The 14,811-nt window shown below is 53.2% G+C and overlaps 1 protein-coding gene across 1 annotated transcript; it reads left to right on the plus strand.

The window, feature by feature from the left end:
* Nucleotides 1-284: 284 nt before the first annotated feature.
* On the plus strand, nt 285-6,158 carry GTF3C4 (general transcription factor IIIC, polypeptide 4, 90kDa). The gene is made up of 4 exons (XM_010160504.1): nt 285-2,099; nt 3,892-4,022; nt 4,928-5,016; nt 6,044-6,158. Exons 1-4 carry the CDS (start codon nt 357-359, stop codon nt 6,106-6,108), a joined length of 2,028 nt encoding a protein of 675 aa, XP_010158806.1. The 5' UTR covers nt 285-356; the 3' UTR covers nt 6,109-6,158.
* Nucleotides 6,159-14,811: the final 8,653 nt, after the last annotated feature.

The raw sequence follows: 14,811 nt of genomic DNA on the forward strand, positions 1-14,811 counted from the left end.
TGAAATGCTGAGCGCATTACAGCTCGAGAGTTAGGCCAAGTACCTGTAGGCGCACACGGTGCGGAAGAACGAAGGCAGGCGCTGGGGTTAGCGGAAATCGCGTAGCTGAAGGTCAAAACTGCCCAGGTTCAGGCCAGCGATGAAGCCGAGGTCTTTGATTAATCACTGGAACAGTGTAGTACGGGTCGTGATAGAGGATGCTCGGTTTCAAGTGGGAATTAATTCCGGCGCAGCTTTCCTAAAAAGTTGTTTTAAAAGTTCTTTTCCTTGATTTTTAGGTGGGTCCAAAAAAGGAGGTGGCAGAATGTAAGGAGAAGTTTGCGAGTTCAGTGGATCCCACGGTTAGTCAAACTTTCATGCTGGACCGAGTATTCAATCCCGAGGGGAAGTCGCTGCCGCCGCTGCGAGGATTCAAGTACGCCAGCTGGTCGCCGCTGGGCTGCGACGCCAACGGGAGGTGCCTGCTTGCGGCTTTAACCATGGACAATCGCTTGACCATCCACGCAAACCTCAACAGGCTGCAGTGGGTGCAGCTGGTGGACCTGACGGAAATCTACGGGGAGCGTTTGTATGAAGCCAGTTACCGGCTGTGTAAGGCTGACGCTCCCCGGGGAGAACTGGGAGACTTCTCCGAATTCCAGCGGCGGCACAGCATGCAGACTCCAGTGCGCATGGAGTGGTCGGGCATCTGCACCACGCAGCAGGTTAAACACAACAACGAGTGCCGGGACGTCGGCAGCGTGCTGTTAGCTGTGCTCTTTGAAAACGGTAACATTGCCGTGTGGCAGTTCCAGCTGCCGTTTCTGGGTAAGGAATCCATTACTTCCTGCAATACCATAGAGTCCGGAATAAATTCCCCAAGCGTGTTGTCTTGGTGGGAATACGAACACAACAACCGGAAGATGAGCGGGCTGATTGTAGGGAGCTCTTTCGGACCGGTTAAGATCCTTCCCGTCAACCTGAAAGCAGTCAAAGGCTACTTTACGCTCAGACAACCCGTTGTCTTGTGGCAAGAGATGGACCAGCTGCCGGTGCACAGCATCAAGTGCATTCCTCTCTACCACCCCTACCAGAAGTGTAGCTGTAGCTTGGTGGTGGCTGCCAGAGGAGCCTACGTGTTCTGGTGTCTCCTGCTGATATCCAAAGCGGGTCTGAATGTCCATAATTCCCACGTGACCGGGCTTCACGCTCTGCCGATCGTGTCTATGGCGGCAGACAAGCAGAACGGCACGGTCTACACGTGCTCCACTGACGGCAAGGTAAGGCAGCTCATTCCCATATTCACGGACGTTGCGTTGAAGTTCGAGCACCAGCTGATTAAGCTCTCGGAAGTGTTTGGTTCTGTCAGGACTCACGGCATAGCGGTCAGCCCCTGCGGCGCGTACTTGGCAGTGATCACGACGGAGGGCATGACGAACGGTCTGCACCCAGTTAACAAAAACTACCAAGTTCAGTTTGTGACCCTTAAGACTTTTGAGGAGGCAGCTGCGCAGCTCTTGGAATCTTCCGTTCAGAACCTTTTCCGGCAAGTGGACTTGACGGATCTCGTACGCTGGAAAATTCTGAAGGATAAGCATATTCCTCAATTCTTGCAGGAAGCACTGGATAAAAAGATCGAGAGCTGCGGTTCTACTTACTTCTGGCGGTTTAAGCTGTTTCTCCTGAGGATTTTGTACCAGTCAATGCAGAAGGCTCCCTCAGAGGTCATGTGGAGACCTTCACACGAGGATGCAAAAATCTTGATATCGGATTCCCCTGGGATGGGCAGCACTGAAGATGATCAAGAGGAAGGAACTTCTAAACAAGCCAGCAGGCAGACCCTATGTGACACGGGCAAAGGTATGGACATAGATGACACTGCAGATGATCCTCTTCCGCAGCCAAGTGACATAGGAGGCCGTGAGCCAATGGAAGAAAAGCTTCTTGAAATACAGGCACAGATTGAGGCAGTAGAAATGCACTTGACACGAGAACACATGAAACGGGTGTTGGGAGAAGTTTATCTACACACATGGATTACAGAAAACACCAGTATTCCCACCCGAGGAGTCTGTGACTTCTTAATGTCCGATGATGGCTATGATGACAGAACAGCACGAGTAAGTGCACCTCTCTGCTCTGGGGATTCTTCCCTCGCCCCCTCTGTACCCTTAAATGAAAAGGCACCTTTGGGGTGGGAAAGAGAACTGTAATCGTGTCGTCCTTGCCAGTCGGCTTCTGTAGAGCACGCAGTTCCAGTTACCCTTCCTTGAATTTATGGAGTAGGAGGGAGTGTAAGTACAGACGTTGCCGTTTGGATCGGGTACAGTAAGTGAGCGTGCCTGAGTCTTTGCAGAACAAGGGAGGGGGACGTGGTCGTTCCACCGCTGTTGGCGCGTTTAGAACGCGGACTGATGGAGAGGGATGTTTGTTTTCATGGCTAAGCTTACGTAAAATACCCATCATCTCTGCCAGACTGAGCCTGAGAGGTGTTTCCTCTGGTCACGTACGTCTGCAGCTCGACTTTTAGGAGTTGCGGTGTCACTTCTTAAGTATTTATAGCTGAAAGTCCTGTGACTGTTCAGGTGGTACGTCGGGTCTGGTTGCTCCCTGAGCCTTCAGCGGAGCGGGCAGTTACAGAGGTTCAGACTGTGCTTTACGGGTTCACTCCAGCGAGTCAGAACTTCCGCAGGGCTTTAGGCAAGTGGTGGAACGTCTTTGTTACAGCATACGTGGCTGGAACCTTCAGGCATGCAGTTATTGAACAAGCGTAACGGCATGGTTGGCCACGCAGGAGCTCTTCCCAGACTGGCAAGTCCCCCTTACCAGAATAAAACTGTAACTGCAGGGACAGTATCCCCACTCTGGCAGTGTGTGGAGGAAGCGTTTGTGGCAGGAAATAAGTGGTGGGTGAACCTTGCAGCGGAGTTTGCTGGATATAAATGTCAGACAAGGGAAGCTGCAGTGGGAACACTGCCATCAGCATGCTGGCTCCTAAGACCTGATGACAAGGATGTCTCCGGTGTCCCTGCACCTCTTTGTATGAGCAGGGGACAGTTCTGTTCAGTACCCGAGTCCTTAATTCACTTGTACTCCAAAAATCAACCTTTACGTGGCATCCAGACAGGCAGCGGGAGGAAGGACACTCCCATCACGGATGCAGCGTGGTCGTGTCTGCGGGGGTTGCGGGCGGGTGGGCACGCAGCGTGGCCGTTGCTAGGGAAGCGTTCTGGCAGAACGGCTGTGTTCTTCTAGCATCCCGTTACCCTGAACTGAAGGGTCGACCGGGTGCTTTTCTTACCTGGTGAAAAAGGTTCTTCATTTTAGAGTGATTAAAAGCTGACTTCCAAATTCTGTTTTGTCTATTCCGCCTGCTGTCACGTTTTAAAGGTCCCTGGGATGCGGTCTGTGTCTGTTCAAATGTCAAGGACTGGTTTGGTCACGTAAACGTTCTGCTATAAACATTATAAATATGCTCTGAGGTGACTGCTGAGGGCATGCACCCTGGTCATTTCTGAAGAGGATTGGTTTTTCCCCCACGTCCAACGCGTTAGGCATGAGGACGGGAAAGCAGTGCCGTAACAGCCAGCGGCATCCCCTGGAGGGCTACAGCACCAGCTCTTCCCTGCTTTTTAAACTTGTACGGAGTTTAACGTAACACTACTGCTCTGAAGTTGTGTATGCCTTCACTGTGGGACGGAAATCTTTAGGAGATGACTAAAGTGAGAACAGATTAATACTTACCAACGTATTGCCAATATTTCTTAGGTTTTTCTTTCTATGAATTCAGCAAAGCACATAGGTCTCTGCGTCCTGTGCGGGGTTCTGAAATGACAGTATCCTGAGAGACGTTTCCGCCCTTCAGTGGCAGCTGTCTTGCTGTAAACAATGCCGACTGCTCTCTATTCCCAGGTGCTGATTGGGCATATCTTAAAGAAAATGAACAAACAGACTTTCCCGGAGCACTGCAGCTTGTGTAAAGAGATCCTGCCATTCACCGATCGCAAACAGGCAGTCTGCTCCAACGGGCATATTTGGCTCAGGTAATTGCTTCTTAAAGACTTTTTGCCCTCTTCTGGATAATTTAAACACACTTCGGTAGCTAACCTAACCCCCTCCTTTGTGGGGGAGGAAAAAGTCACAAAGCTGTTATCCATGCTGCTGTTAACTGCGATTTTTGCTGGTTCTTACCTGTTCTCTTCTGTGAGAGGGCATCGTAGATTGGATTTGGTTCTCTTAACAGTACGTTGTTTTTAAAATAAAATGCTTCTGATAGTCTTAACGTTTTTCTTCAAGCAGGGCAAGGGTGGGGATGGGGAGGAAGTAGGCGAGGGAAAAATCAAGCACAAGACATGTGCTGTTCCAAAGGCTGAAGAAGGGTTTGTTCTAGCAACTTCAGCCTTTGAAAACAAAGAAATGTAACAAAAAATGATTGAAAACAGCCACATTGGGAAGTCAGACAAGATCTGGAACATCCAGAAAAGGAAACCTTCCAACACGCTGTATCGGGTACGTGGCGATTGCCCCTGGAGACCTGGCAGGCCAGCAGCCTGTCCCAGAGAACCTTTGCCTGGCAGGTGCTACGCGCTCGTTTGGCTGAATGGCCGTTGCCTTACAGGTACGGTGGGTCCTTCCCTCTGCAGTAACCTCAAGCTCTTCACTTCTACTGCATGCTCGGGTTTTTTGGCCAACGATGCACCTTTTTTCAATGGTATATTGAATTTTGGCCTTTTTCATTTCTGTGACCATATGCAGCTGGGTACACTTGTGAACTTGCATTTACCTGAATTAATAGATTACCCATTTTGTGTTTAATGTGGCTCGTTACTGTCCTTACTCTCAGAAAGCAGGGTCGATGGGGATCAGAGCCCAGCCCTCCGGGCACAGGGAGCAGGTGACAAAACAATAAACCCCAAGCCCCTTGGTACAACTGCTTGTCCTTCCACAGGTGCTTTCTGACCTACCAGTCCTGCCAGAGTTTGGTCTACAGGAGGTGTTTGCTTCACGACAGCATTGCGCGGCATCCAACCCCTGAAGGTAAACCCTCCACGTGGCCAAGAGGGGTGGGGTTACCTGTTCCTAAGTTTTATCTGCAGAATGGCTTGAACTAGTTTCACTGACTTTCCTCTTCAGGCAGTTTCACGTGAAGCACTCGTACCCGGCGCTTCGCTGTGTCCTGTTGTTGTCCAGGCTTTAGTGGCATACCTTAACCACAGACTAGCGACTGTAGGAATTAATTAACAAATGCTGCATTTTAACGGGAGCCGGGTAAACACGTAACCTGTGCTGGAGTGCTCCAGCAGTTAGCTGAGAATCTCAGCATCCAGCTCTGGGAGAGCTGCAGGTCGCTGGCACTCCGTTCAGCGCAAGCTGTGCTGATCCAGCACCGGGTAGGAAACTGCCGGCGCCTTGGTGGCCAAACCTGCCCTAAGTACATCATCCCAGGACAATAACGGCAGCTGGGGGGGCTGGTCGGCCTTTTGGCCTTGTGTTGGGAGTTTGAGGAAGGACAGTTGTTTCCCTCCCAACCGGTACTTAAAAAAACACGGAGTACTCTTAACAGCTGGCCTGAAAGTGTAGGTGATGCTCTCCCCGTAGCATGTGGGTATTGCAGTCAGCACTGAGGATCAGCTACAGAACTTAAACCTCTCTAGGGTGAGGCTGTACACTTCGTTTCCTTACGCTGGGGAGAGACAGGAGCCGGAGCCGAGGACTGCGTTACGGGAAGGATCTCCTGTCAGTCAGGACAATGAGAGCGCTACGTTTGGGGCGTGGCGATCCTTCACGTGTTTCTCCTTTGTAGCTGTTTGTAATGATGCATCACGGGCTGCTTCACCTTAATTTTGTCCCGTACTGAAGTGTGATTTCAGCTGCTTGAAAGTTTCTTGAATTAGTTGAAATTTCAAGACAGAATTGGGGTTGGATCCCTCCTGAGCTCTCAGTCACTGCTGCATGGTGAATGTATACAGACTGTTCAGGATTACTAGGTGGTTTGTCCATCTCGGGCATCATTCCTGTCCTCAGCTCTACCTCCAGCTTCAACAACTTGTTCTCTTATTTGCAGATCCTGAATGGATCAAGAGGCTATTGCAAGGGCCCTGCACGTTCTGCGACTCTCCTGTGTTCTAGAGAAGAGCTGTGGAAAGGCTGAACCATCTCCGCTGCACGAGGTCCCTTCAGTCTGGAAGGACATGGAGCGCAGGAATACAGACTGTACTGGAGGGGGAAGACGTTGTCCATGACCCTGTAAATAGAACATGGGAGGTTCTTGAAGCTCCTTAAGCCCAGAGCCCGTGCCCTGCTCCAGAAACGGGAGGACACCTGGAGATGCGAGGGGATGAAGCGGTGCGGCAGTGCACCCCCTTGGCGCCTCGGCGGCTGGACGCGCGGCTGCGGACCGACAGGGAGCTGAAGCTGTTGGCACGCGGCGTGCGTGCCTCAGCCCGACGGCGTCCCCGGAGCCGGGGCGGGAACAGCAGAGCTGCCTTTTGAAAGGTCTGGGTGGGTAGAGAAGGCTTCAGCTCGTGGTGGTCTCGTTTGCGTCTTAACGAGTGCTGGCACTTGCTGCGGAATATTAAACTCTCCAGATAATTCGGGGTTCTGGTTCCCTGCCGAGCGAGGCGTGTGCCCGGTACAGCCGTGGGAAGGAAACTGGCCGTTGGATTAGTTTCACATAATCTAGAAGCGTAACTGCCTCTGGCCTGTTAGAGCGGCGCTGAGTCTGGAGGGTGGTGCTGGCTGCCTGGGCCAAATACGGACCAGTAAGAATAGTTTTTAAATGTAATAATAATTAAACTAATAGCGATTAGATTGAACACTAATATATATCATTTGCAATGCTCTCGAGTCTCTTGCCCCACTTACTTCTTCTGAACTACGCTCTAACCGCTCTCGTGCTTTGCCCACGTACGGGCCTCTCATTCCACTTTGCTCTCGACCAACGGGAATCATCCTTTCCAGTGTAACTCGGTCACCCAAACCAATTCACCTTATTTTCAACTGAACCGAGAGTCTCTCGTACAGAAACTGAGTCTCACACAGGTAATCCCTCCCAGCTGAACTCCTCCCCGAAATTCATTCTGCCTTCTAACTGTCCTGTCGGAAACCCCATCTTGCTCTCTTTGGCACCTTGTTCCCTCGGGGAGCAGGAGCATCCGTCCCGTTTCCTGCGCCGCGCTAGCGGAACGGCGCCGTTGGGCGCAGCTTGTCTGTTAACGCCACGCTGTCACAGAACCCAGGGGCTGTGTCGGCATTCTCCGAGCAGCAGGACGCTCGCCCCGTTGGTCAGTCCTCCCTCTCCCAACTGCGTGCGGGGTCCTCGGTAGCTGCTCGAGGAATCAAGGACTTGTCCTGGCAGTGTCCGTCTCCGTGTGTGATTGGTGCTTGTTGCCTTGATGGAATGACTATGTGGATTCCCTTCCCGGCTCCTTCCCCTCCAGCGGGAGCAAACGGCCTCACTGCAGCGTTTCCGGCAGGCACGTGGCCGTGCTGTGAGAAGGTGGTTAATGCAGCAGGCCAGAACAGCAGCAGCACGCTCACCTGTAAAATAATCAGCCTTGTCTGTAAATACCTTGGAAGTGACACCGTAACGGTATTAAAGAAATGTTTAGTTTCTTATTGCTGTGCACTGGAAATTGAAATTCCTTCAGTGTGTCTGCAGAGAAGGTACCTCGTGATCGCATCTGGTGACACCAGGAGCAGCCCTCACCCCGCGGGGGTCGGAGCTGGAGGCCAGGTGCTGCAGGCGGGGCAGGGCTGTCCTGCCCGCTGCTGGTGGGGTCCGGGGGACGGACCGGGGGGTTCCGCTGAGCTGAGCGCGTTTGCTCGCGGCGGCAGAGGAAGCGGCGGAAGCGGAAGCTGCAGGTCCTTGTCTGGGCAGTCCTGGGCAGTTCCTCAGGGGCTGGGCAAGGTGAGAGCGCGCGGAACCAAGTGTAAGTGCTCTTGGGGAAACTCAAAGAGCGTGTCTTGGCCATTTCCAAGCCAGTGTCAGTCATGTCCTGATCTGCTGAAATGTGAAGCGTGGCTGACCGAAAGGTTCAAGACGATGTCATTAGGTTAATTCCTGGTGGCTGCTTCCAGCTGTTCCCTTGAACTTCCCTGGGCTGAGTTTGCTGTAGACACGCCGAAGCTCAGTACACCCAGCGTTAACGGACATTTTCCTTGTCTTTCAAGGTAGTACATACTCTGTACCACTGCCAGTTATTTAACCCGATTTATGACTGCTGGGAGAATGGAATTTTAAAGCCAACGATGCTGGCTTTGTCTGCATGCCGGCAGAGATCCTTTAGCACCAAGCTTTCCCTTCTGATCCTGACCCATTCGCAACAGGTAATGAGGATTGGGATTTAATGCTTTCCTAAGCCATCACTGGTCCCCAGGTGTGTTTTTCAGCAGCGTAGGCCGGAGCGGTGCAGCGCGCCTCAGACCAGTACCATTTAACCTCCGACGCTGATCCTTGCTAGGTTTTCCTGCCCCGCTACAGCCGAGACTTCCTTCAGGAAAGCTTTTCTCTGCCTTGGACTCGGGACTGGCAGCTCCAGGAACGGGGAGGTTGGTCCCACTCCTGCTGGAGTGCTGGCACACCCCGCGGGGCTGCAGCAGCTCCTCGATGCGCTGCCACCCTCACCCTTGTGTTCATCCCAGCCAGGGGATGCAGTCGGGGTACCCAGTGTGAAGACCCAGCCCGTTCCGAGCCACAGAGTGTCCAGAGAATGAATCCCATGGAGCCAGAGTTCCTCTCGCTAAGTTTTTCCCTAAGTTTGGAGACAAACCAGGGAGGAGTGCAAGGCTCTCCGACTGCTGCACCGTTGGTGGTAAACACGGCGGCTGCTCGTGGTGCCTCATCCCCAGAGGGGGAACACGAACACCCCAGCGAGACTTCATCCTCGCTGCGGCGTTTGCGGTCGCATCTGAAAATTAACAGCCAGAGATGCTGCCTTCTGTCTCTGCAGCTAACGAGCCTTTGACAAGCAGCCTCTGAGAGCATCCGAGAGCTCCTACTCGTGCCGATAACAAGAGTTTATCCCTTCTCCGCTGGGATGGAGAAATCCAGGTTCGAAGGATGAGCAGAACGGCTCCGAACTGGGCGGTGCTCGATGCCCATTTGAACCGACGTGAAAACTGGGGGTCACGAGGACTCTGGGGTTTCCAAACGACACCTCCAGCTCTGGAGTGGGTGGCAGTGGAGCTCACTGCTGCCCTTTACCCCCGCTCAGGTATGGGTTGGGGGCTTCATTGTTCCATCAACCTTCCCTTTTGTATGTTCCCATTAATCCTACTGTGTATTTCTGGAGAGGAAATACTGTCTGTATGCGTTAGCGACCACAATAAATACATCCCAGATGTCTTAAACTTGCCAGCTTTTCCACTGGCTAATGGATCATCAGTGATTATGGGCAGCGTAACACCCTCTGTTCCATCCTCATTAGGGGTTTCTTGGCAGAAGAACCAAATGCCAAGTCTGCAGTCCTAGTTAAAGGCTAACAAATCGCACGTGTGCTCTCCTGCCCCCAACTAACATCGGCGGCAGATGCTCGTGCACATGTCATTTCTCAGACACAGAGCCCGCCCTTCCGGCCGCGCAGTTTGGGAAGCAGCGGACGGCCTTGCAGGCACAGCTGCTGGAGCCTCGGCTGCTTCTGCGGGGCACGGCATTGGAAGAGGAGGAGGAAGAGCGCCCATCCCAGCTCCTCGCAGCCCCCGCCGAGTGGGTCGGGGTCAGGCGCTGAAGCTGTCGCTCTTCTGGCAGCGGCCAAACTGTGCGCGGACAGACGCGCAAGGGCAGCGAGCGGTGCCTGCGGGAGGGAGGAGGAAGGTACCTCTCCGTTCTCCCCAGGCTGCCCTTCTGCCGTGGGTACGGTGGCAAGAGCGGCGTCTGCCTCCCTCCTGCCCACCGCGATAGCGGGCTTGTTGGCATTTTACCGCCTGGTTTACGCTGTTCCTTGACTTTTCTGGCGGTCAGCGTAGCAGCGCATCGTCAGCAGCATCCAACACCTCCAGAACATGCTGAGCTTCAGCGTGTGTCACCGCACAGCCCTAGTTGGGATTGTTGCAGGTGGAAGTCAGGGCAAGAGTGGTCCGAGGCTCAAAGCGTTGGTAGTCGTGGCAAAAGTCAGATTTATAGTATCTAAATTAACTGGAAGGTGTTTATGGGGTGTAAATAAAGAGTTATCAATATTATGGCCACCCTCGTTCCCCCCGAAGCTGGCTGTATGGGCCTGCAAGCGCACCAGGCAGGCTGGTTACGCTCCAGACGTCGCTCACAGCGGGGTTACTCTGCTACAGACGCGGAGCTGGCTGCGGTCTGCAGCTCTGCTGGTAACACCCCTTGGGAAGCTGCGTGTCTGCCTCCACGGGGCTGGACAAGGACACGCGGAGCCCTGTCCTGCCTGCTGAAGGTGCAGGGCTGTTGGCACGACGGAGCGGAGCCGTCCCTGGAAGCTTCAGTCCGGGACGGCTTTTCAGACGATGGAGGTTTGCGCGTACGTGGGGCAATGCCCAGAGCTGGGTTTCACTTCAGACGCAGGAGTGCCTTGTACTCGTGCTCACCTGAACGTCTCCCTCTGCTAATCTTCGGCTGCACTTGGTTCTGCTCCTGCGTTACAGCAGAGACGTTCCCAGCCCCTCGGAGTCAGCTGGAGTATTCTTACCCCATCACGAGGTTTTTAACGCCAACTCAGTTTTTAGCACTTGGCCCCAGAGACCTGGGACTGCTGCCGGCATCACGGTCCAGGCGACGGCAGGGACGTCGCGGATGCCTGTGCACGCTTCTCGCTGCCGTGCCGCGGGTGCACGGGGCTCTGGGCCATGGCTGCACCGCAGATCAGGGTGGAACGAGGAGCAATGCCCTGTGCTGTGCTCGCTGCAGCTGCACCAACCCAAACCTGACCGTTTGGAGGGCCTTCAGCATGGGAGGAGGCGCGCTGCTGAGTGCCCACGGCAGGAGCCCCAGGGCCCTGCGGCGTTATCATCTTACACGAAACTCAGAGGCCAGCCCGGAAAAGGGAAAAGCCAGGAGCCATCCAAAGGGAGCTGTTCAGAGGAGGGTTTCTTTCAATTGCTCTGCTAATCCAATCCATCTCTTCACGCTACTTTAATTCTGTTCCGGGGTGCGAGTGTTGTAGCTGGCGGAGCACGCAGTCGCCGGGCTGAACGAGAAGCAAAGTTGAGTTTTAAGCTTTCCTTTCTGGATTCTTCTTTGAGACTCAGTTTGTGGGAAGGTCTGACGAGGTCGCTGTCAGGACCGATGCCATGTATCTGCATGTTTTGTGAACGTGAAGCGAACCCGGATGAATGATTTGTATGCCGCGAGGTAGCACTGTCATCGCCCTGTTCCTTTTCTATTCTACATAAATAAATAAAGTACTTGTTTGAAACGTCTGTATCTTAAGGGGCAGAATTCCTGGGAGGGATGTGGGGTGCAGGGAGCCGAGACTGGCAAGAAAGAGCAGCGTAGTTAAGCACTTGGCCCTTCAGCATAAGGCTCCTCACTTTAAGAAAAAGCTTGATAAGAAAAATCTCACCGAGGCCACTGTCACAGAATGCTGGTGGTAAAGGACCCGGGGTCTGAGTGCCCACCGGGTACGCAGCCATTCCCCTCTCCTCATCAGCGCAGGTTCATCCCTCTTCTCCCCGGCCTCCTCACCCGCCGTGCGGCAGCACTCCCAGTCCAGCAACAATTCTACTGATGAACCAACGTTCTTTGATGAGCAGGGCCCGATGCCGCCTTCTCTCCCGTAGAACAAACGGCTCTCGCTGCAGGCAGAGGGGACTGGCCCAGCAGAGCCTGCTCGTAGCGGGGCGCAGGTGGTGTTCCATACGACCGACGTCTGATGAGGCAGGAGCCACCCTTCAGGTTCGGTTTTGGCAGCCGTGGCACCAACGGGCAGTTCTGAGGTCACAGCTGGCTCCTCGCTAGGATCAGCTCCGGGCAGCGGAACTGAGGCACAGGACCCCACCGAGCCCAGCTTTGCCCTAAGGACCTGCAGGAAAGCATGGCAGTCCCGCAGCACCTCGGAACGGATGGCGGGAGCGGCAGCCTAGTAAGGCATCAGCACCCAAACCCGCCGGGAAAGGCCGGAAGCCAAAGGAGGGGGCAGGGGATGGCTCTGAGGAGCTACAGAGGCGCCTGCAGAGACGGTGCAGGGATTGGGTCTCCTGCCCGGGGGCATTCAGGCACCGTAGCAGCCGAGGGAGCTCTTGTTGGGAGTGGGCGGACAGGGAAGTTTGTGGAACAGCTGCACACCCTCACCTTGCCGAACGACGTAATTGCCAGCAGAACATATCGGGTAGGGCACAGCCCGCGAGCAGCCCTCCCCGCAAAGCGTCCCCCGCACGCGGCGTGATAGAAGACGTCCCCTTCCCAACCGGGCGAGCGGTGCACTAAGTCACGTCTGCTCCCCGCTGCGTCCTTACCACCTCCTCTCCACCTTGTTTTCCTCATTGCTCAACATTTGTTTTGCCAGAATAAGATGCTAATAAAATCAAGCGTAGTTACCAAATTGGTTTTCAAGTGTTGCATTCCAATTATAAAAGCCTAATTCCTCCTTCCACCCACTGAACCTTCTTGGTATTAACGGGCTTTACTATGCAAAGTGATGCAGGGGCTGTTTCGTTTACAGTAATTAAATGAATGTCAATTGTTTTAGTTGTTTCTGAGGGAGAGTTCTACATGAGTATTAGCATGTTCTGCTAACCCTTACGTTCTGCACTTCAGGCCCGCTGCAAACCCTTGGGGGTTGACCATTGACCTGAGACTCCGTACCCAGACATGCCAAGCGCATCTCAATGAGACGAGCTCTTTTTCTCAGTTTCTATGGAACCAGCAGAGCGGAACTAATATAGCATCCGCATATAGATGAAAGAATGAAGAGGAAAAAGGGCTTTACAGCTAAATTAATTAAGCAGATGTACCTGTCTAATTAAAGATGCACTGTCCCTTTTGTACCCTTGCTGCAGTACAAACAGTATTTAAATACACTCTCTATCCATTTCATCTATCAAAATATTTAGTAGGAACACTCAGATGAAGGTGATATTAGCAAGATGAGCTTCCCATGTATTATTAATAGAAGGGCTCCCAATTATGCAGGGATGCTACAGCATCTCTTCCGAGCAACAGCATAAAAAACAGCTGCCCAAGTAGGTTACCCAACAGCACATTTATAACAGGTAGGACTGTTACAAATGCCCCTGCCCAGCTTCACACGAGGGCTTGCAGCTGGGCCTCGTGCCGTGGGAGCAGCCACTGCCTCAGCCTGGCCCTTCCAGCTGGAATTTCCCACCACAAGAGGCACAGAGGACTCCGCCTGTGCTGCTGGTGCCAGAGGATTTGGCTTTCTTAGATTTCAAATACATTTATTCTCAAATTTGTAAAGCTGCCCTCAAGGCTGGAAAATCCAACTCCCATTCACCAACACCAGCAAAGGTATTGGAGATTCTGACCTTAAACTCTCCCAAAACAATACAATATCCCCAAAGCCATCTGCATAACCAGGGTCTTCCCACCCGGACTTGCTCTACAGGCGCGAGGAGGGATTCCGGCACGCGCAGCACCCCAAGCAGACCCAGACACGCCGACCACAGACAGCGACAGAGACCCAAGCGTTTACAGCAGTAGGACCGGGGAAGTCGTCTAGAACCAAAAGGCTTCTGGAGGCCTGTTCTCTCTGAAAGGAGAAGGCACGTGCCTCCTGCATCTTCTCAGGTACAGAGGCTTCCAGGAGAAAGCTGAAACTCCTCCCCGTGCCCTGGCCAAGGGGAGTTCACACTCACACACGAGGGAGAAATGGAGACATAACAGAGGCATCAAACTCGGTCCCCCTCCAAATCACAACAGCAAATCACCCCCCCTTCCTCAGGGGCATTAAGGACGTGCATTTCCACAGCCAGAGCCCAAGCTGGCTAATCCAATGCTGTGCTCCTCACCAAGGATGACAAGGATTAAGCCTTAAAAAAGTCTTACCTGGGTATGTACCACAGCCAGATCAAAAAGCTTCAGGCACCAGCCTGCCCAGCCCAGCCCAGATCAGGCCGGAGCCTGCAGGCAGACAGGAGATGAGCTGGGGGAGCAGCAGCTGCAGAAAAGCCTCTGGGGCAGGCTGGGAGCCCTGCTCCAGAAGGAAGCCAGCATTAAGTAACCTATCTGCTCCTGCAGCTCGTTACGTCCTTAACGGGGTTCTGAAAGTGATGAACCTGCAACCAGTTTTCTATGGCTCTGGGTATTTTTTCCAATTCTGAGCTTTTCCACCTAGCTCTGGAGTTGGGCTACACCAAGGTGATGGGGACGGGTGGTGTGTCTGCAGAGAGACTGTTTTATCAGAAGTTTTTAAGTGATCTGGGTTAACATGGGAGGAAAAACCTCGGCACCCTGCCCTCAAAACACTGACAGCTGTGAGCTGGCTGCTTCTGTTTGCTTCTGTGTGTTTGCAGCAGAGTGGGACAGCGAGGGGGACAGGCAGTGCCTGTGGAGTTTTGGTGGAGAGGACGGAGCGAAGGAAGACACAAACACATCTAATGGCTTTAACACTCAAACTGGCTTCATGGTTCTTACATGGCTACAACGAAACTGCCATTCACAGACTCAGAAAAAGGTGTTTGAACGAAGCAGAGGACCTTCCCCAGCCAGAGTGCTTCACACCGTGGATCACAAAACAAAAGCCAAAATCATTTCCCCCAAAGCACAGTTTCTTGCACTCCGTGCTTCACTCATCCTCGATGAGCTGCAAATTGAACACAGCTTGGCTGACTTCCCTTCCCTCGGGACAACCTCCCACTTCAGTGACTGTTAAACTTCACAGGGAAAAGTTTAAAATCAGCTGTTCTAGAAATCAA

This window comes from Eurypyga helias, unplaced genomic scaffold, assembly GCF_000690775.1.
Source record: "Eurypyga helias isolate BGI_N326 unplaced genomic scaffold, ASM69077v1 scaffold45481, whole genome shotgun sequence".
NCBI lineage: Eukaryota > Metazoa > Chordata > Aves > Eurypygiformes > Eurypygidae > Eurypyga > Eurypyga helias.